The following is a 23,525-nucleotide window of genomic DNA, read 5'->3' on the forward strand; positions in this document are numbered from 1 at the left end:
TTTTGTCTCGAAATTTGAAAATTTGACATTTTGTACAGTTGGGGGGGGGGGGGGGGAGGTAAGCCATTGGTAATTTTTTTTTTTTTTTTTTAAAATCTCAAAAGGGGTTTTTTCCCCTAAAATAACATACGTAAAACATACACATACACATTTCCTATTTAAGACAGACATAGATCTTGGAATTTGTGATGTCATACCTCATGACATTCGTACGACAGAGGGGCTACCCATGCGTCTGCCCTACAAAGGCATATCACCTGCTCAGGCCCCAGAGAAGAAAAGACAAGTCCGCTTGTCCCAGTGGAGAAGAAGGATGGTTCTCTTTGAATCTGTATTGACAACAGGCAAATTACTGCCAGGACAATCCAAGACTCCTTCCGACTACCAAGTAAAGAAGAGACTTTAGAAATTTTTACTTTAAGATGAGCAAGGTATTTCTGATCCCTAGATTTGGCAAATGGGTATTTCCAATTTCCAATATATTCCAAGACGGGAATTGAGAAGACCACATTCAGAATATCATTGGGACTTTTTGAATTCTACGTATGCCAAAACGACTCAATAATAGCCCAAGCACATTTCAATGTTTCATGGAACTCGTCTTTGGAGACCTAACTCAGACAGCACGGTTATCTTCTACTTGGTTTATATATTAGTATATCTGGAGGATATGAGAGGCTGATGTTCAGGCCTACAGCTGGTCATTCTCCGGGTTCCTCTGGAGGAGCTAGCCAAAATAATGAAAGAAAGAGAAAGGAGCGATACACCTAGCGAAAGATTGTCTCCAGAATCAAAGGCAGCCTGAAGATGAATTACCACAGGACTATCCAGAAGCATAGAGTTGGTTGAGACAGTGGAAGAATTTGACATTGATTGATGGGGTTTCATGCAAGCCCGATTTTAAGGGAGCAATTAGAGGTGTGTTGAATAGCCTACTCACAAGTCACTTTTATGTTAATTGAGAGTGCATTTTAACATGCAAAATCTCTTTACAAAAAGAAACTATTTGAAGTTCATATTTTGAATATAATATTACTACACGGAACTCTTAACATACAAAACAATTTTATGGTGATTGGTACACTTTAAGGTCCACATTCCACTAAAGACTGAGCCAGATTCTGGCCTTGACTTCAAATTAAATAAAGTTTCACAAAGCAATTAAGATTCAGGTTTGATTTATTACATGTGAGAAATTATGTTCTCTTCACTTTTGTCATTTAATATTTCAGCCCTTTTTTAACAATACGTATATTGTCCAACAGGTAAGGCTATGTTTAAGTAATCATCATTTTAAATTAAATCACTGGGCCACATTATCTATACTGCCTGTCTATTAGAATGCAATCAAAAAAGTTGTTTTATGCTTTTACAAAGATCTTTTCTTAAGAAAATTAATATTGTATGTTACATAAAGCAAACAGAGGAATGATCAAATCCAGAATGTGAATCCTGATTCAAAATAACAATAAGAATGAAAATCCAACAATGGAGCACACAAGGAGAAAAAGATTTCTCAGTTCTCACATGGTAAGGCTATTATTGCTAGAGAAGGATTGTTGTCCCTATCATTATCAGTTGTTATTATTAGCCTGAAAACAATACCATTACAGGTGTTTAATCTCTACTTGCATACAATGAACAAAGAACTTTATAATTGTGTCAACTTATCAGTGGATTAGAGCAGACGAGTTACAAAATATAACCTACATCTACACTGCATGGGCTATCAAAACAAACACAATATATGAAAAAGAGAAAACTTCAAGCATGGAAAATTAAGCATGTACAAATAGTTTGATAGAAACTTTTTACATCAAATAAATATAAATTTGATAAAGAATTATGTACATTTAGAACAAAGCTTTAGAAAGAATACAAATCACAAGCATGTTTATTTGTAAACTGTATACATTAGTTCCAAGGGAATTATATCTGTACATCACACACAGCAAAACAAAGAAACAGTCATTTGAAGGCAATTTCATATATAGAAGGAACAAAACATGGACAGTGTAAGTTGTTTTTTATGCACATGTGTTTTTCCACCTGTATGCCCTTGTATTTTGGCTAAGGGTCTTGGAATGCAGAGAAAGATTTTGCAGACACCTCCCATTTCCAAATCCTGGTTCTTCCAAAAAACAGTAGGCACAAATTTCCTTGAAAGTGTCTACTTTTTAATATTTAATATTGATAATTTTTTATTTAATTGCATGAAATCTGAAGTCCAAAACTGTCATGGTTCACCTAAAATGCTAATCCAATTCATGCTTGTACATTTATATGGACTTGATCTGCATAACATTTCAGCAATTCATACATGATACAGAGAAGAAAAGATTCAACGAAATGGCCCATAACAGTTTATTACATACAAATAAAAATACAGCAGAATGATCGCCAGAAAACTTATCTTTTGAACTTGTATGGAATGTTGTCCCGTCATTTAATCCACTGTTACACCAAGAGACATGCACATACATGTACACTGCCAAATACCAGGACGAATTTTGCACAAGACTGACTATTTAAACTGAACTCACTTGCATCAGACCAAATTATCTGTCCCAGGTGCGTATTTTTTATTTACACGGCAGCGAGGGGAATTTCTCGATTAATTCCAATGAAACCACTCGCGAAGAGTCTACACTAGACTGAATCGGATTGATACACGTCTGTAAAAACCCAAGACACACACACACACGGAGTACGGCAGTGCAGTGCAATGTATTATAAAGGGAATTGTACTTAACATGTAGACCTCTAGATCTAGAGAAGGAAACGAAGAAAGACATCAAAATGAAAACAAGAAAACAAAATTGATAGAAAAAATAAACAGAGACGGCAGTATGATATTATATTATATGTGACACCGTCAACATGCGATGTCCTTGGCCAAGTACCAACAACACACAGTACCATCGACAACAACACAAGTCATATTTAGTACATCATCACTGTACACGCACTACAGACTAGACTCCCCGCGAGCGGTTTCATTGGAATTAATCGAGCTTTTTCCCCTCGCTGCCGTGTAAATAAAAAATACGTGTCCTGGGTTAGGCCTGGGTTACATTGTCAAAATGAATGCACCATAATGCCTTGCAATATATAATTACAAAGATTTTGAAATACTGGAACAATGACAAAGATAAAGACATGTTATTCCTAATGACACGGTTACATTTGATTTGTTTCTGGTAAATTGCTTCCACGGCCACATCCCACAAAACCGACAGTCTAGAAATCAATAGTCCACTACATCAACAGGTAGGTTTTAAAGACCTGACAACATGTTGGAAAGCTCATAAAACCGACATTGTAAATCTCACAGGCTCTTGGTTTCCATCAGTCTCATGGACTATTTGTCTACCGGATGACTTCCACTACAAGTCATCTAGCTTTCATAGGATTTTTTCTTCATTTAATCATAAAAGATTGGGCAGGTCATATGAAAACTTTCATATTAGCCACATTGCAATTAGATTTCAGTGCATTAAATTGCTCATTTAACTCTACATAAATGCAAGAATACTTTTCTCATTTACATATTTCCTATATTTTAAATACAGGAAAAATTGTAATTATATTCTGATGACTCATCAGCACGAATGGGAATCAGTAGAAGATATTCTGCTCCTCAGTATCCCAATCTTGACACAAGATCTGCAAGATAAAAAAAGAAGAAAAAAAAGAATGAGTAACAATATCAAACATGTTACCAATTATCATTGTTTAACCCATTCCCATACAACGCTTGCAAGTAATGATTACATTGTACACCCCAATTCTCGCTACCGCAACTACAGTATTTGGCCATAGAGGGCAGCACCGGCCATGGGTATATTCAGCAAATTGCTTTCACAAAATATTGTCTCGATCTCCACGATAAGAAATGGCAGATATTTAGTTAAGTAATTTTGTTTCTTTGTCTATACAAACGTCTCATTATTATGTATGAGAATTGCTTTAATAAATACTTTAACAAAACAAAAACAAATACAAACAAATTTTTTTGGCAAAGGCACTTCCGATTTTCATACAAATACAGAGGGTCGAGAACTTGAAAGTCTGATAGAAATTATAGTTTCAGAACCAACAAGCTATAGGTAATATATTATGACGGTGCGTACATATAGATCTCGTCAAATCATCGGGGGAGTTCATGATACCTGAACACTAATTTAGTATTATAAGGAATTAGTTGACACTGCTGTACATTCTCTATGGAAGCCGGAAGAAACCTTCCCTCGTCATCTTCCCCAGAATCGTATCTGCTCATACGCTGACCTGCGCAGTGTAGGAGGAAGGTCACCATCTGCTGTTGAACTTCATATTAGCGGTAGGAACAAATTACTTTGTACAGCATTTTTTTAAGCATGAAACAATACACAGATTAATTGAAATAAAGAACGTTTGAAACTAAATGAACCAAGTACCTTGATAACTGTCCATCTGGTCATTAGCATCCTCTTGCTTCTTAGCTTTACCAGCCTGAGGGTTCTGTGATAACAGAAAAATAATCAAGAAAATAAAAAAATTAAGGAATACTTATAGCACTAACAATAATACTACAAGTAGTATGATAACAATTATAAGTGAGATTATGTGACATCAACAAAGATTATAATAAACCAATAATTACCAAAATGTACTAGTAATGTTCCAAAAACAAAATCTCAGAATTGTTTTTGTTATTATGTTTATATCATTAAAACATTCATATCATTTTTTTTTTTATTGGTATTAATTAAATGTTCTAGTATATTTTTCTTCTAATTGATATAATTCCTCGTTTACAAATGATTTTCATAGAGAGCATGAATAAGAATAGATTGGTATCAGGAAAAGCCCAAAACAATTTTTTTTTTTTGGACAAATAATTGTGGATATGCCTTAAAATTAAATGAGACAAATCAGAAGCTTGACATCTTTCCCCCTAAATGCGACCAAATTATCGGTTAATTTTATCGGTTAACTTTATTCTGTTTATTTGGTTAAGAAGTCTTTCATTCTCAAGGCATGTAAAGCGTACCTTCAGAACAGGTTGGGGCACTTCCAGCAGGTCACAGATGTGGTTCCTGACTGGTCTACATTTGGCCTGCGATTCTTGCCTGTTGGGAACAAAACACACAAAAAGTATACTTTCAATACATGGAATAAAGACAGAAAGGTTCACAAAAGTGAATAATGCTTTTGATGTGGTATGTCCTCTATTCACATCTGACAGGCAGTATACAGGTAATATAGTAATCAAATCAACATACCACCATTAACATTGCCTTGTGTAGCTGAAGTGTAAGATAAAGCACACCAGTCTTAGATAAGTAGAGACACTGTAGATCAAATATATCTATAAATGATAAATCCCACTAGTTCAAGACTGATTATAATGAATAATTTGCAAGCAAGCACTCTCTTTCACAGTGAGAGAGATTTGTGGATAAATTAGAGGCTTTGAAAAAGTAGATGAACTTCTGCTTGTCTACAAAAGTTAAAATTGCTGGGATTAAAGCCCACAACATCATGACTAATTATCAAAGAGGACAGGGGCTTTTCAAATGCTCATATCGAGTAATGAAGCGAGTCTGGTTCCAATAAACTTCTGACATAAGTGTTTTTCTCATTTAACCCATCCATCCATTATAGCCTCCCTAACAGTATGTTACTGACACACTTGATCCTTAAAGCCCCACTGCACTACATATAGCTACTTTTGTCCTCTATATAGCAAACATGCCTAATTGGTGACCATTGGTACCCCATGATCCTTTTTTCTTATGTTAATTGAGAGCTGATTTGATGAGATAACCACCAGTCAGTTACCATGCAGGGAGGTCTAATCCCTCCTGGCCAAACTAGGGCAGTGGGGCTTTCATACAGTGGAATAGACACTGGAGTGGACTCCTGAATTGATACTGACCAGTTTGTTTCCATGAGTATTGTCATGACCTCCTCCTGCTTCTCCTCGTCCACGATGTCATCATAGACCATCAACGTCTCATAGAGTGTGTTAGCAGTGGTCCCTCTTATCTAGGAACGTAGGAATGAGAAAGCTGGACATTTCATCTGGGTTCATACAAGGGTAAAGGTTCTACAGTCTGACCTGTCTTAATTAGTGGCAACTCTCTAAAAAAAGCCACAGGGTTATAGTGGTCACTCATATTGCCTCCCTCTAGGAGGAGAAATGTGTTGTAGAACCTGTCAACAAAGGCCACCTGTCTAGAATGATCAATTTCTGTGTTTCCCTTGGGTGGCCTTAATAGACAGGTGTGACTGTATTAAATATCTACAGCACAGTAGAAAGAAAATGTTTGAATTGTGTGAAAATGTAACCAACATTGCTAAAATGTACAAACTGCACATAATGGTAAATACTGGTAATCATCTGTTAGTGTGTAAATTGTGTGTAAATCTATCCAATATAAATCTAAGCTTTCAATGAAAATCGCTTACATTTTAAAATATACAAATGAGTAGAATAAAGAAAAAAAACATTGTTTAAACTCTCTTCAGATTCAAAAGCAAATCAAAAGGATTGCTCGGTGCAATTTAGGTTTTAAAAAATATCACTTTTTCAGTATTAAACCATGGGTCACTATCAGTAATCTTGCAAGGCAGGAGAAGACTATTATTTGATACACATGCACCCACTTATTTAATGAACTCAATACAACACACACAAGGAATCCATTATTTTATCGAACCAGATAATATTTTACTATGCAAGTTATAATTCTCCCTACCCCATATAGCTGGAAACAAGCAAACAAAAGTGGCACTCTATTTTTACTGGCAAATTTGCCAAGATGTTGTAGTCACAAGAACTTCCAAATAAGGCCACACAGTATTGGACTCACATTTCGTTGTCAATATGACTAAGAATGACAAAATGTAGTTTTGCCTAAATCTCTATGATGTAAATTTATTAAATATGTAGACCTTTGGTGTCTTCAAAAAAGTGACCCCGCTGTAATTACTGACAACCACACAATCACGGCTTGGGAAAATAAGCCGCTTGTGTTGCAGCAAAATTGCAGATGTACCAGAGGCACAATGCTTTATGGGAATGTATATTGCTATATGCGGTCGCGAGAATTTTGAAGATGTGATTACCTTTGGGTACTTATGACAGAGGAATACCATGAGTTGAATAAGGCTCTTCTTCCTAGGTTCACCAACAAACTGAATCATACCACAGAACCTGAAATGAATAAAAACTAGTTGTTTAAAATAGTACTTTCAATCTATCAGAAGTCCATGATGGGCATTTGTGGGCTTAATGCACATGGAGGTGTTCCACAGGGGTGTGCTATGGGTCCGATACTATTAATTTAAAATCAAAGAATTTTAGTGTGTAAGTTGCAATGACAATACTACTGGATTGTGATTATTTTTAAAAACATGTTAATCAAAGGGACAGCAAAAACTGGTAAACAATTTCCCTACTGAAATGTATGATTTTAGTGACAATTTATTTTAAAATTTGGTATTATACATTTCATGTTCACTCATTGATTACTAGTATCATAATGCAAGAAAAAGGAACAAAAATATATCAAATTATCAGTGATGTGACTCACACTTCTATGCTTGTGAGAAGCTTTTGGGCATCGCCTGTCTTGGCAACCTCCTTCTTTACCAGTTGCAGGAGGTTCAGTGGAAACGAATGACTGGAGAAAGATAGTGAGATAGTATTGATCATAATAGCAACAACAACAATATTGACAATAGTTAATAACTATAATAATAATGGTAATAATCCTAATAATAATTACGAACAAACCATCTATATCATCTGAATGCCCAAACGATCAACCACCTTTACTACATTATATGCTACACAAATTTCTAGGAGAGGTCTAGTGTTTTCCGTACTAAAGTTGTCATCTGTAAAATCTCTTGTTTCCTTTCTCTAAGACATCATATAGCAGATATGCTTGTAAATACAAGATATTAGAATACCACTGACTGTCTTATCATTGCAAACCATTAACATGTACATGCATATTTGGGGTGCAGTATTAATTCAGAAAATGAATGTTTAGTGGACAATACAAGAAACTATGGTGGCCAATCAGCAACTCCAGCATGACACCTAAACTTCACTGATCAGCATCAGTGACCTAACCACTAGACCACACCGACTCTACAGATAAGCTAGCTCTACATGTATATATCCTTACCTAGGGTCCTCCACGAAGGTTTCAAAGCTTCCACTGGATAGCAGGAGGTTGATCATCTTCATCAACGGTACAGAAACTCTGTGAAAACATTTTCAACAAATAAATAGTTGTAAAATGCAAATGGTGCATGATTCTGTATTGAATAGTAATTGGATGGCAATATGAGCAATGAAATTAACTTAAAAGATTCATGTGAATGCCCATTGTCTTAACCATCATTTTCAACATCAATAGATGTACAAAATACACATTCCTACTTCTTAATCAAGAAGGCACTTCCAGCTAACTAAGCAATTTCAACATGTCACTGAAGAGTGGCAAATATAGATCAATGTATTGTCAAAGGACAGTAGTGCTGTGCCAGGGCTCGAACCTGTCCGTTTCATAAAACCTGTTATCAATAACAGGTTACAATGACTGTTGTAAGCTACTAAAATTGTTGCATTTGATTGACTGAGAGCAAATTTGTCTTAGAAATTTTGCAGTTGTTATTGATAGCCAGTTTTATGAAACAGGGCTTAAATCTGGTCCACTCACCTGTCCACTTTCTGATAGTCAGTGAATATCTTGAGTAGGTTGTCGGTGAATCTAGTCAGGTCTTCAGTTGAGCTGCATGTCTTGATAAAGGACAGAAGAGACTGGGCAGAGTGCTTGACCTAAACAAAAAAATATAAGAATTGAGACATTACACAAACAGGTGGGATATAATTAAGGTAGAGAATGAAGGAGAGAGGGGAAGGAGAGAGGGGAGGGGGATAGAGTGATAGAGAGAAGTCAGTGATAATCTTGAAGTTTTCAGTGGATCTAGTAAGGTCTTCAGTTGAGCTGCACGTCCTGAAGAAGGATAGAAGGGATTGGGTAGAGTGCTTCTTCTTAACCAAAACATGAAACCAAAACATTACAGAAAATCATATTTGAGGTAGAGAGTAAAGGGGAGAGAGAGAGTGAAGAGGAGAGAGAGAGAAAGAGAGAAAGAGAGAAGGGAGAGAAAGAGAGAAGGGAGAGAAAGAGAGGAGGGGGGGTGAATAGACTGACAGAGGGATAGATGGTAAGAAAGCCGGTAAAGTTCTTGAGTAGGTTATCAGTGAATTTAGTCAAGTCATCAGCTAAACTGCACATACCGTAAATCTCCATGTATAAGACGCTGGGGTGCGTCTTATACACAAAAACAAAAAACAAAAACAAGTATCGATTTATGCCCCCTCCACCTGAACTGTGCCTGGCAATGTCTCCCAGCTCAGTCATACAAAGTGTGTTGACTCACCACTCGCACCAATACAGTCACAGTAAGATACTGTAGGAAGTTATTTGAAGTGGCAGAGTAAAACTGTTCTAGATTATAAAATATGTAATCCAAGTTACAAAGTTGCAACAGGAATGTACTGTCACTATTTGTCACCTGGGTTATAGTGATGGCACAGCATCGAACTGTAGGATCGAACAACAACAACACTACCTGTATGGCCGGATTTCTGTTGGGACTTAGAGAGGAAAATTTTTCTGTCATCTTTAGTTTTGAAATGACATTGTTACTATTATTTGTGACAAGTTCACAAGAACAAATCGGCGCCTTCAACTGCACCTCGCAGTAAAATAAAGGTTGTTCTAGCTTGCTGCCTACGGAGTCAGCAAAAAAAAATTGCCCCCAAAGTATGGGTGTGTCTTATACATGGACATTTACGGGTAATGATAAAGGACAGATAAGATCAGGCAGGATACTTCTTCTACACACATGAAACATAGAAGTGAAAATAAAATATCACATAATATTCTTAATGAGTATGCACAGATAGATTTAGAGAGATGGGTGTACAGAGACAGAGTAATGAACGCGAGACAAACGATAAAAAGTGAGTGTGAGAGCAAAAGAGTAGAGAAAAATAGAGGCGAACAAAAAGCATGATGGGAAGGAAGTGATAGACAGACTATCATGAGAGAAAGAGAGAGAGAGAGAGAGAGAGAAAGAAATGAAGGAGAGAAAAAAAAACCCAGACAAGTAAACATATTTTTAAAAGGCAGATGAACGAGATGAAGTGCGAGAGATAAACAGAGACAGAATAAGGTAACAAATAAAGAAGACAGATGGAGGAAGACATACAGGTAAAAGGAGCCAAAAAAGGAGACATATTAGCAAACATCACCCAGACGTATTGATCTTAAACCAAACATGCACAGTATGTGTACGTGCAACATTTCAACAATCAATACACACTTTTAACATCAAAACAAGTGTTCAGCTTACCAGTGACTCTGTTAGGCCTCCCACACTCACAGTCAAACCCAGAAGAACATGGTACTGGAAGGTTGGTAGTTTGAGGAGCTGAGTCACCTTGGCAAAACAGTCAGAGGGCGCTGCCCAGTTCAGTCCCTTGATGTCTTCCCTAAACAAACAAAAAATACACACTGAAATGATTATCGGTGACAGTGTGCCTGAATAGGTTTGGCACTTGTATAGCTCCCTCAACTTTAAATTCAAAAATATCTGATGAGATGTGATCAAGACAGGTACACTTTGAAAATTGACACTGGTACACGATAGAGAGAGATGACTACGAAGGTACCAATGTATCTCATCCTTCTTTGGAAATAATATTGGATGTATGCTGAGTTTCTGGTGCATATATTTACAAATTGTTGCAATATAGATCTTTTTTCAAAGGTAGTTCGACTCATATGAATGAAGATGTTTACAAAGTGAAATGTTTTATTAGGGTCACTCAAACTATTCCCTTTATGGGGGTTTCATTCATTTAACTGAGCAAACATTTCACATATCATCAAGAATGACAGCAGTTAATGGACATAACTTAAACCCATACCTTCCTATCGAGGAAAGCCAGCAATAGGACAAAACATATAGTACTCAAATCACTTTTTTTGAAATTGAAAAAAAAGACACTAAGTACTACGATAAGGAGAAAACAGGGTATCAAAGGGGGAGTCTTCATGTATGGAATCTGAGAGGCCTTTGATCAAACCATGTCATCCAAACCCTTGAAGGACACCTACTATTACACAAAAAATTCTGTGAGGAGAATGAAGGCAAATTATCATCTTCGCTCCCCCGCCTACCCCCTCTCTCACATACACATACACGCACCCACACACACAATTCAAATTATGATGATTCTAATAGTAACATGGACTATATAAAGCTCGATACAGTTCATAAATAAAGACAAAATTTCAAAAGATTTCTATATAACGTGATTAAGGCTTGAAAGCATGACCTATTGTTCACATGAGTGTATTCTCGATCCTCCTCCAAGCTTTGTTTGAACACAAGGAGCAAATATAATTTCAGTGTAAATATCTACAAATCCTCTTCTACAGGTAACCCACATTCAAATTTAACTTGAACCCAATAACATGTTTACTTCCAAATGATCATCTATCATTCTCCTGGGAGACTCCCTTTACTAGAAAGTAATATTGATGTCTTGTTCTGGATTTTAAAAACCAAGAATGTTTGCTACAAGAGGTTGGGTATTTACTTTCAGCTGATTGAAGGTGTGTTGATTTTAGTATGCTGTACATTTTCCATGGACGTGTCGTCTCAAGTATCTCAGACTTTGATGTCAATAGGTCAATAGTGAGGGTACAATGGGCGGAACGTGTCTTTCAAGTGGTTTCTTTACAAAGATACCTGATTCAGATTATCTTGATGAGATTATCTACAGTAATAATGAAAAATATTTAAACCCCACTACTTTCACTACTTATAATAGTAATAATGAATATTTTTTATGGCGCCAAAATTCAGCATGCAAAGGGCGACGTCCATCTTTTCTTCATGTACCGTATGTTTGCCAGTATGTTTGAATAGTTAGGCTAATATTTGGTACTTGTGCTTCCCACATGCAGTTGTGTGATTGGGTAGCTTTCCAATATTATTCCCTTTTTCTATCTTTTTAACCTAACAATCAAATCTCCATGTAAGCTCATGAACACATCATCAAAAGCACATCTCCCGAAGTAGAAGTAACAGTACTCAATTGGACAACTAATGTACATGGAGCTTGGCATAAGGGATTATTTACCACATCCAAAGCTGTTTGACTCCACTTCCTTATTAACATACAAGGTAAGTACAGTTGCCTTATAATAATAATAATCTGGATTTATATAGCGCTTAATATAGAATATCGTCTTTAAGAGCTTTACAGATATCATTAACCCGGTCATCGGATTCATTCACACACATTGTGCACCATCTCCACTCCCTGGGGAGTATTCCTATCATATGGTTGCCGTGAGGGCATAGGCAATTATTAACACAAAGGCTTTCTTCATCCTGCCAGGTCCCCATTTTTCTCTTGGGTATTGAGTGGCAAATGTAGATTAATGCCTTGCCAAAGGACATTAGTGCTGTGTATCAAACTCACGACAATTTTGAGTCAATTTTAAAGCCTTAAACCACTCGGCTACGACACTTCTACTTTAATATATAAGAAGCAAATCCCATCTCTTGAGACTAGAATGAACTTTTTAAATACCAAATGGAAAATGGGCAAAAAAAATTCCTTGCTGTACATTCCTGCAAATCGATGACAGCCACTTCAAAGCAAGACAACTTAGCAATTTGCAAAAAAGTTATTACTGTGACTCAATTATAACATACATAATGTAAAAATATGAACCACTCACTCCCAATGTTTGCAAATATTTCTGATTTTTATTATGTTTTTACTTTTTTTGCCAGGGTCATCTGTAAATGTGTAGTTCTCCCAGGAAGGAGTTTCAGAGTTACATCTTGGATTTGGAGCTGAAATGGAGAATCCACAAAGCTAAATAGATCCAGTTTTGTGGAATATGATGGTTCCAATGAAAGATAAAACCAACAGAAAATAAGTGAATATGCTACTCCAGTGAACACAATAGTCAAATTTTGAGATGCAGTGAATTTTGTGAACTGATCAGAAAATATGGAACATACCTGCTTTGTGATAAATCAACTTATCATACAGGTATATATTCATTGAATGCCTATGTCAAAATCCAGTAATCTTGGCCAAGATTCTTTTCCTGGAAAGGGATTTGTCATGTACTACGTTTCTCCAGTTGGTGACATTGTAACAGCAGTCAACCAAGTCACACCTGCGGTCATCTGTGGACATCTGTGGACATATCTATGATGGACATGGTCTTCAATCTTGTAGAGTACTAAGGTGCTGCAAACATTGCTTTGATGACATTACTCGAAACAGGTTGGATCACGTGGAGGTTGTCATCTTGAGGATTGTCATATCAACTTCAATATTTTTACGAAACCAGTTCTGTCAATCACCTTTTTTCATTCTACATATTTATTTTTAACTTTTTGTTTGTAAACTAAGGAATCTGTATTTACTAGTAATCACAAATAACCATGTTAAATTTTTGGGAAAAGGTTGTATTTAAATCAAAATGCACTCTGGCAAAACTCATCCTTTCATTTACAATACTTCTTTTAAATGGATACCAAGTTACCGGTAAGGCAGTATACTTAATGCAGGGGCAAGAAGCAACCTTACATTTCCCATACCCATGTGACAGTACAGAAGTCACATTACAGCATTCGAACGGAGTCCCATTTTATCGCTCTACAGTTGGGTCATCACTGTCATTGCCTGATGATCAGGTCCATAGATTCAAAGTGCAAAACAGAATAAAAAATGGAAACTGTTCTCTGGATCTTACAATAAGTAATCTCATGAAAAGTGATGTAGGTACATATCTTTCGACTATCTACAAGGACGGACTACTACGTGATGAATACACAACCAGAGTTTGGCTACAGGTTGATTATCCTCCTGGTGAGGCATCATGTGTTTTGAGTTATGGTAAGGGAGGAGACTGGGTTTCGATAGACTGTACAGCTAATGTTGGGAGTCTATCAGGAAAGATTGAATGCTATCAGGATGGTTTATGGATGCCACACCTAACTGACACCATTGAAACTGATAGATTATTGAAACAGACCATTCTTATCAGAAAATCACAGCCAGCATTTTGTTGTTCTTCTACTTTGGATGAATACAAAGAAAGATGTGAATGTAATGATACTGCATTGTATCTACATGTAGATGGTACCATTAGCAGTGAACCATGTCCACCCATATCAACAAAAACATCAACAACTTCTACTTACAGAACCTCAGATATGGTCAAGAAAAGTCAGTCTTTTAACTCTTCCAACTATCCCCTATCATCAAACACGACATACAAGAATGCCAACGAAATGACAAAAGATACGTTGAAAACAATACTTATATCTTCTATTACCGGTATGGCAACTTGTGTGGTCATACTTATTATATTGAATGCAATTTTGCTCTATAAGTGGAGGCAGAAATGCAATAACAATAGTAATGATGAGTCATACGGTCCTTCATTATCAATAAAGTGCTATAGTGATGATGCTCAAGAATTAGAAACGGAGACTTTGAATCAAGAACCACATGTACCATATTGTCATCAGCCCTTCCAGGAATTTGCAGCTCAAGATTTTCAAACACAAAACGTTATCTGAGGAAATACCAATCATTAGTCCAACCTTCCCATCATAACTTATAAGACATTTGAAGGGAAAATCAACTCTAAACCTCCTGGTAGATCTAAATCAAATGCGTCTTTCTTCTTTACTATAAATGATTAAGAGGTATCGTAATTGTAGATTTGGCGCCTAAACAAATATTAAAGGTAATAGAAAGTTTTGGTATGGGGTCATGAATTTGGTTCAATTGAAATTGGAAGCATATATACGCGATTTTACAATATTCAATGATCTTTGTCGCGGTTGAAATCGAGTCTTTAATGCTGAAATTGTAAATAATTAAACTCTTTATGTTCTATAGCTCCCTCTCAAGACTGATATTACTTTTGCTTTAAAACAATGTTTCTTGACTACAATCGATCGATTTGCTATTCCCGTTTGGAAATTATATATCAGAACTGCATATTCCAAGATTTTCATAGTCACAGGTACCATGGAATGGCCTTAGGCGCTATTTGAAATATTTGAAATTTACTGGGAGGGCCAGCAAATTTTGATTTCAATTTGATTGAAAGCAATGGTGTTTTAGGGGCTAAATTTTCTAGTGCTTATAATACATCAACAGGGGCATCCAAATATATCATGATTTTAAGAACTACTATCCATCCAATTTTCCCAAAACTTTGAATTACCTTCAGCAGCATTTTTCTAATTATTATATTATCTGTTTTCTTATTGGAATCTCGAAAAGAATTATATGAGGCTGTTTTTCATCGTCTAAAAAATAATGTACATGTATTATGTTAGTACCATTATAGCTTGTGCATCATAAATGTAGAGGTGTTGTATTAGAGGATAAGTCCCCTGACTGCAAATCACAAGGTACTGGATTTGAAACCCAGCCCGGCACTTGTGTGATCTACATTTCCCACTCTTCACCCAGGTGTAAATGGGTATGATATGCTTGTATACAAGAAGCCATTATTTCTATCATTATACTTGCATTATTCAGCAAAGCTCAACTCTTTCAAAATTCAAATTTTCTATTAAAAGATTATATCTCACCAATATTAATACGTGCTAAGTAGATATATAAAATGTATTAATTAATTCGAATTTTCTTCTCCTATTTCTTGAGCTCTCTCCAGTCCTACATTTTTCTCTTTCTCTTTTCTTTTCACCATCTGAATTAATTTCTCTACGATGCCTACTCATTCTAATCATTTTCTTCTGTAATACCGACTCCCCCCCCCCCCCCCCGCCTCTCTCTCTCCCTCTATCTCTTTCTCTTTCTCTCTATGTATTCCTTCCCTATGATATTTTACTCTATCTCATCTATCTTATCTTCTCTTAAAGGGACTTTGTAACATTGTTCAGATGAGAGATAGTGGTGCTAAGGTAGTGACTTCAATGCTAGATGTAAAATTAAAGATAATCTGAAAATTTGAGTGAAAACGGATCATTATTCATGGTACAAATTGGGAAAAACTGATCTTATCGATTCCTTAATTCTCCCAACTATATTATTCTACTTCTATTCTGCTACTTGTCAAAGCCTGTTCAGCATAAAGACAAGGACAATTTAATTACATTTTAGGTGAATGTAAATCGTCACAAAGCAATAAAATGGCTCTACATTCCACTCCAGCCAGTTAAGTGTTGACAGATTTTTATAGCCTGTTTTATGTATTTTTGTCATGGAAAAACGGTTGGGAAAATTCAAAAATGGTTGGGAGAATTTACTGTTAATCACTGTTAGAGGGTGCCTCACATCGACGCCTTCAGAGAAAACCATAGATATCTTTGTGGTTTGAGAATTTGTTCAGGATTTTTTGCATGTCAGAGGGTTAGTATAGTACAAGGAATATAGTAAGTAACATTTTATACAAAAATTAAGCAATTTTTTTCATCAACCTTCAACAATGTTACCGAGTCACTTTAACAGTCGGCATTTGGTTATGTGTGTGTGTGTGTGTATGCTAGGGTGTTTGTATGTCTGTGTGTGGACGTGTACCTGTATCTGTCTATTTATAGTAGCTGTTAAGATGATCACAATTTCCTACCTTATATTTAATTTTGCTGTTTTATAATTTTCTCAAATGTTTAGATATTTCTCTAACAAAGTTATAAATTTTATATTGTATACCGGGGCCCTGCCTACAAGCAACCTGCTTATTAAGGGTATCCCTCCATGTTTATGTTTATATTGTTATTTTAATACAATGTGTCAATACTATGTTATAGTTGTTCTTTTTTTAAAGATGGAAAATTAATTAAATTGAAAACAATTTTTTTATTGTAGCATTGTACTGAGTCTACCAGGGAAAGTTACAATGCTACAATAAAAAATGCAATTCCTGTTCACTCATGCATAAAAGTTTGGTTTAATAAACCATGAAATTCACTCAGCAAATCACCCTCAATATTGTAAGCTCCAAAGGATTTACCTCTCACAAATTGGAAGGCTAATTCCTGCGCAACCTAATTTTCATACCCTTTACAAAAATGAGCAATGCTCACCCAAGCATGAATTATTTTCAGACTTTTTGGTGTCATATGAAAGTTTAGTTTATGAGCTTTCCATACATATCAAACTTTTCCCCCCTGATTCATATTTTTTTTATTCAGCAGCCATTTCAAAAGTGTATAGTTTTTTGGGGGATGCACAGTATTGTTTTTATCTTGAAGTGGAAATAAATTAATGAAATGAAATGAAATATATAAAATGTAATACATGAATCCATTGCTTTTGTCTGTACACCTGTTTAAATAAATTCAAATAAAATCATAAAATATTTAAACTTAGTCAATGTCTCGTGCATTTTCTTCACATATCCGATTAAAAGTTAGTCTAATCTGTATCAATCTTAAAAGGGACTTGACCCTGAGTGAAAACAGAAGAACCATAAAGAAACATCTGTGAAAACTAGATATATATTGGATAAAAAATAAGAAAGTATGAATTTTTTTCTCCCCAAAGGCATATTTCTGTAAGAATTCTTTGGAGACCCTTAGCGAATACATTTGAAATAATATATCATGAACAAAAATCATTAGATAAACTGGATTTTACAGTAACTTCCACTCATCTGTTATTATGATTTTCTCGCTCCCATTAAAGTCATAAGAAATTTTTACATTCAGGTGTTCTTAAGCTAAGTTTTTTAATCCTTCAAATGTCTAAACGTCATCATTGAAATTTGTTTTTGCCATTTCGTCGACCATTTCATCTTTCATCTTGCATCAGCATTGCATCAGCATTTACAAATGGTCCTGTTGACATGGTGTATTGTCATGAGATCATGTGCAGCTGTACATATAATTACATGAATTTACAAAAAACAGAGCAGTACACACATCTAGCATTTACTGTGTACTCTTCCTAAGAGTACAATAGATGACAGACTAGCCAATATTTAGCCTGCACATACAACAACCTTTCGATGCTCATGATTCCATCAAAAGCTATTGAATGCTGCTTTGTCAATGTCATGTGATCACATGCAGCTGTACAAGTGTTAACGTGAATTTTTGTTAAACAGAGCATCTGGCATTTACTCTGCACTCTTCTCTTCGTAAGAGTGCAATAGAAGACAGACAAGCAAATATTTAGCCTGCACGAACGGCAAATTTTTGATGCTCATGATCCCATCAAATCTCCCTACTAAGAATTCCCAAGTGCTAAATCTATTTGCCTAAGGTGCCATGAGAGTGAAACTGAAGAATCCACTTCTCAAAACTAAACAACAATCTTGAACTCTGGTAAAAAACCTACAACAATTTTTTAGCAAAAATGAAGCGGAATTCGGAACCTGCTGAAGTGGTAAAAAACACAGGGATGGGCAAAGATTCATACAAAAGTATATTGTATTTACTGTAGTCCTATCAGATTTCAATAACATTTCTTCTCTCATACTACTCAAGTACATGCATGTCTTGAGTAATATGTCATCTTAATTTATGTGCCATGACAGGCATATATATTATAGTCTTACCTCTCATGTGATTAACATTCCACTCAAGGAGAAAAGAAGCTTCGCAGCTGCCGAGTATTAAATAATATTGTAAACTTTAATATAGAGCGCACACACCGTTCAGGGACACTCATGGCGCTAGGTACAGAGCAGTGTAAACACATCTGGCATTTATTGCGTACTCTTCCTAAGAGTAGAATAGATGACAGACTAAAATCGCTACTATGTATCTATTCATTTAAAATCGAAGAAAATGGGCTTACCAAAAACAGCAAATGAGGTTTAAACTTACTTTGGGAAGACCTTGATGAGCTCCTCCCTATCAGGTATGTGTGGAATGACAGGGTCGGACTGGTGGAGTAGACCTAGGAAAGCTTCCCCAGCACAGAGCCTGGTCCTGTCAATCTTCTCTGAGGCTTGCTGGGCCAGGCACTGGACTACCTTACAGATTCTGGTCCAAGAGAGTTAGGGTGAGATAGAGAGGGAGGGAGGGAGGGAGAGAGAGAGAGAGAGGGAGAGAGAGAGAGAGGGGGAGGGAGAGAGAGAGAGAGAGAGGGGAGAGAGAGAGAGAGAGAGAAGGGGAGAGAGACACAGAGAGAGTGAGAGAAGAGAAGAGAGAGTATTTTTTTAAAGAGAGAAATAGAAGGAAAAAAAGAGCAACAGAAAGAGAGAGAAAGAGACAAAGAGAGGGGGGCAAAAGAGAATATAAAACTTCTCAAGATTTTTTTATAGAGATTTTCTGTCATCAAAATCAACAATCAAGTGGCTGAAATGGTCATGATACTATAGCTTCACTACAGTGTAACAAATATTCTAACTTACTCCCTAAAATCTTCAAGGAAATCACTATTTTCCTTTTATACTGGATTAATCACAATTTTAAAATGGTATATTTTTTAGTCATGTTCAGTATCATCGGTGTGTCCAGAAACTGGTAATATTTACATACACTGTAAGGCTGAAGGTTTATAGTGTTACAGAGTGCTACAGATATAGAATATACAATTGTGTATAAAATAGTAAAGCAATTTCATAACTATGTATGTTGATTTGCTAAGGATTTTTGATTGCCTTTGATATACTAAAACGCAAGGGGGGGGGATAATTCTGCATTTTTCCCCTCATTTAATCAGGCTTCTAAATATCTTAAATTTCAGAGATTATAATCAAAAGGATGTTTATCTCATCAACACTAAAATGCGTTTAACAGTTAGGGAAGGCAGTAGCTGAATACATAAATGTTCCCTCAATAGAAAAAACTTCAAAAGCTTTTGATGGAAGGGGCATTTATGACCAACCCACAAAAGAGATATGCTACATGTGCTTCTCAAGTTGAGTGGAAGGGGGAGGCTTCACACTTCAAACATTTCTGTAATTGTGAAGACTTACATATCTGGTGTGAGCATAGTTGGTTGATTCTTACTCAGAAGACTGGTGACATCATAAAGACTCTTCATGCCTGCTTCACGGACCCTGGTGAAGATCAAAGGAGAAACTAGCACACTCTCATTTTTGTACTGCAATTTAATTCAGTACATTCGTAATCATCACACTCTACAAGGCAACATATCAACATTTCGAGCACAGGCGATATAGATCAATTGCAGATGTCTATACTGCACATGATAAAAATATGGACACAAAGTTGTAACTAATATAAGGTAATACTTCCAGAACATCAAGCTTTCTTGTAAAACCACATAAAAGTTGTACAGCTTGGATTATAAAAAATGAAAATTACACTTAAATAAAAAGCAAGTTGTGCAATTTCTATTCATTTTTCATTGTAATAAAACTGTCTGGTGAAAAACACGCAAGCATTAACCCTTTGATAAACTATGAGTTGATACTGGCTTTCATCATAATAACTATCATACACCTTCAGTACATAACCTAGTTCTTGTTCAACCAAACTGTACATGTACATGGTCATGACAGCTATAAATTACTTTACTCTTTCAGACAACAAAGTACTGCACTTACCATGCACCCACATCACCCCTGCTGTCAGTGGTATAGTCCGTCAATGATTGCAGCAAACAGTTGTATGTGGATGGAAGGTTGGACTCACACACTTCTTCATGGGGGTTTCCAGCTGGATTGATGTCAACTGTTTTAAATAACCTATGAAGAAAAAGAAGATCGTTGGAGGTACTATAAAGAGGATAAAGAAGTTAAAATGTTGTCTACATTGCCACAAAACATAATTCTTTACTCATGGACCCTGACTTTTAAACAAAATTGTTGCTTTTGACCTTGGCCCTGTTTCATTAAACAACTTATCAATAACAAGATACATTAATTGTTGTAAGCTACTGAAATGTTACATTTTAATTTAAAGTGATGGAAAAGTGAATGATCTCCAAGGAGCTTACCTGGCAATGGAACGGATGGCATCTCTCCTGGACTCTGCATGGATAGCATCCACATCTTTGGTTGAGATACTGGCCTTGATAAGACCTTCAAGGATCTAAAGACATGGTGAATGACAATACAAGGTCACGATCAACATTTGATGAGACCTTCAAGGATCTAAAGACATGGTGAATGACAATACAAGGTCATGATCAACACTTGATGAGACCTTCAATAATCTACACACATGGTGAATGACAATGCAAGGTCATGATCAACACTTGATGAGACCTTCAATAATCTACACACATGGTGAATGACAATACAAGGTCATGATCAACACTTGATGAGACCTTCAATAACCTACAGACATGGTGAATGACAATGCAAGGTCATGATCAACATTTGATGAGACCTTCAAGGATCTAAAGACATGGTGAATGACAATATAAGGTCATATTCAACCCTTGATGAGACCTTCAATAACCTACAGACATGGTGAATGACAATGCAAGGTCATGATCAACACTTGATGAGACCTTCAAGGATCTAAAGACATGGTGAATGACAATACAAGGTCATATTCAACACTTGATGAGACCTTCAAGGATCTAACACATGGTGAATGACACTACAAGATCATGATCATAACTTGGCTGAACCTCATGAGATGTTCCTACGATGGTTGAGGTTTGCATAGTGGTGTGAATACTGGTAAGATTTATTAGGTTTCTACAAATACAGTTGATTTTTTTTGTTTGTAATTATTTACTATGATATATTGCATATCAATATGTATAATGATTTACTTGACTCTGACAATATATTATGGAATAATTAGGGATGGTATAAGATTTCTTCTCTAATTGTTACCTGATGCAGCTTTCCTCTGACCATGAACCTGGGGAGTTCACCAAGGACCAAGGCTGCTCCCATCCTACCCATCTCATTGGGGTCTTCCAAACCTTTGATGTACAGGTCTATCACTTTATCTGTCATTAAAATAAAACAGAGAACTTTCAAGACACAGTTAATAGTGGTTCCTAATTTGGGCCATTTTCCTCAAAAGACAGGATGTACATTCTGAAATTCACTAAGCTGATACTTTACATTGCAACAAATGAAAAGGAATGTTAATGATATGATATGATAGGTTTCCCCTCAACGTTGCTTTTGAACTCTGTTGGAGGCACTGTGCCCCACTGAATTGTACAGAAATGAAAAATAAAAAAATAAAATAATGGAAGATAGAAAAAGTAGATGACACAACGCAATTTTCACAATCTTACATGTATATCCTTGCAGTTCATTTAAACCCATCTGCACTAGTTTGGCCAGGGGGACTAGACCTCCCTGCAAGGTCACTGACAGGTGATTATCTCATCAAATAAGCTCTCAATTAACATTAGAAACAGGGGATCATGGGGGACCAACATGCACCAATTAGTCATTGTTTGCTATATAGAGAGTACAAGTAGCTATAAGTAGTACAGTGGGGCTTTAACTAGTAAAACAAGGCCCCATCCCCATGGTTGGACCAACATCAGATGCTGTTACCTTGGATACCAGGCATTGCCTGGCCATTGGCATCCTGATAGTACTCCTGACATAGCATCCTCTCTGCTGCTACTGATTTACTGTGGATATCTCTCTCGGTCCTCTGTAACCTCACAATGTTGTCATCTAGCAACGTCTGCCACTGGTCTGGATTCAACAAGCAATCAAAAAGAATATACAGGGGGATAACTTTGCTTAATAGACCTTTCCATAATATGTAATTTTACATTCACTAACTGTACAAATAATGAAGACTTGAAGCATTTACTAAATGTAGCACAATAACTATTGCAACAGATATAATATGAATACCTAAAGCGGCGCCTATGTCTCGCTTTTTGCTACGCAGGCGAGACAAAAATGAAAGAATCCATAGTCTGCAACATTCACTCAAGTCCTCAACTTCTCAAAGAATATTGGTTGATAAATCTAGAAGAAAGTCAGACAGACAGTGACTTGTTCACCTCCTCTGTCATCGAGAATACGTAGCACACATAAGTGAAAATACTTTGGGGAAAGTCCCTTTGAGTGAACTTACCAATAATGGGATCTCCATGGAAAGGTAACTTTGACAGGGAGAGTTTGCCGATGAGGGTGCAGACAGCTGGACGCAGGATTTCACCCGTCATACCACGAAACATCCTTCCTTCCTCCATCTATATCAAGGAAACACAAGGAGAAATAAGGACTTAATTAAATGTGCTTTCAGAGGGCACCTAAATATTTGAAGGGGTAAATGCTTGTCTATAATTTATGTGCGCTCTTTAATTTAATTAAGATTTACATCAGCATTAACTTTAAGGAATTATCACAATCACTTTTACATCAATACCTGCTTCACAGACCAAAGCTGAACATGAACTGTGTCGTCTGAACCCAATATTCATTTCACGATTGTCTTCTGTTTTTTTTCCTATTCTCTGGGTAATAACTTCTCTGTGTGTGCATATGGGAACAATAAAAGCTTGAGCAATTACA

The 23,525-nt window shown here is 36.2% G+C and overlaps 1 protein-coding gene across 2 annotated transcripts in view; it reads right to left on the reverse strand.

The window, feature by feature from the left end:
- Positions 1–1,161: 1,161 nt before the first annotated feature.
- The window catches only part of LOC588686 (tubulin-specific chaperone D), a 40,691-nt gene continuing 18,327 nt past the window's right edge, over positions 1,162–23,525 (reverse strand). The window contains exons 21-36 of one of the 2 annotated variants that reach the window (XM_030986134.1): positions 23,086–23,203; positions 22,548–22,694; positions 21,864–21,982; positions 21,011–21,105; positions 20,619–20,759; positions 20,025–20,108; positions 18,928–19,086; positions 10,429–10,567; positions 8,724–8,842; positions 8,187–8,264; positions 7,584–7,673; positions 7,117–7,204; positions 5,924–6,033; positions 5,036–5,114; positions 4,440–4,503; positions 1,162–3,666 (exon numbers count right to left, since the gene is read on the reverse strand). In XM_030986134.1, the coding sequence (XP_030841994.1) occupies positions 3,641–3,666; positions 4,440–4,503; positions 5,036–5,114; positions 5,924–6,033; positions 7,117–7,204; positions 7,584–7,673; positions 8,187–8,264; positions 8,724–8,842; positions 10,429–10,567; positions 18,928–19,086; positions 20,025–20,108; positions 20,619–20,759; positions 21,011–21,105; positions 21,864–21,982; positions 22,548–22,694; positions 23,086–23,203 (1,656 nt within the window). In that variant the 3' untranslated portion in view covers positions 1,162–3,640. The remainder of the gene's footprint in view (positions 3,667–4,439; positions 4,504–5,035; positions 5,115–5,923; positions 6,034–7,116; positions 7,205–7,583; positions 7,674–8,186; positions 8,265–8,723; positions 8,843–10,428; positions 10,568–18,927; positions 19,087–20,024; positions 20,109–20,618; positions 20,760–21,010; positions 21,106–21,863; positions 21,983–22,547; positions 22,695–23,085; positions 23,204–23,525) is intronic. The other variant, XM_030986143.1, reaches the window with a different exon arrangement.

This window comes from Strongylocentrotus purpuratus, unplaced genomic scaffold, assembly GCF_000002235.5.
Source record: "Strongylocentrotus purpuratus isolate Spur 01 unplaced genomic scaffold, Spur_5.0 spur5_contig_837, whole genome shotgun sequence".
NCBI lineage: Eukaryota > Metazoa > Echinodermata > Echinoidea > Camarodonta > Strongylocentrotidae > Strongylocentrotus > Strongylocentrotus purpuratus.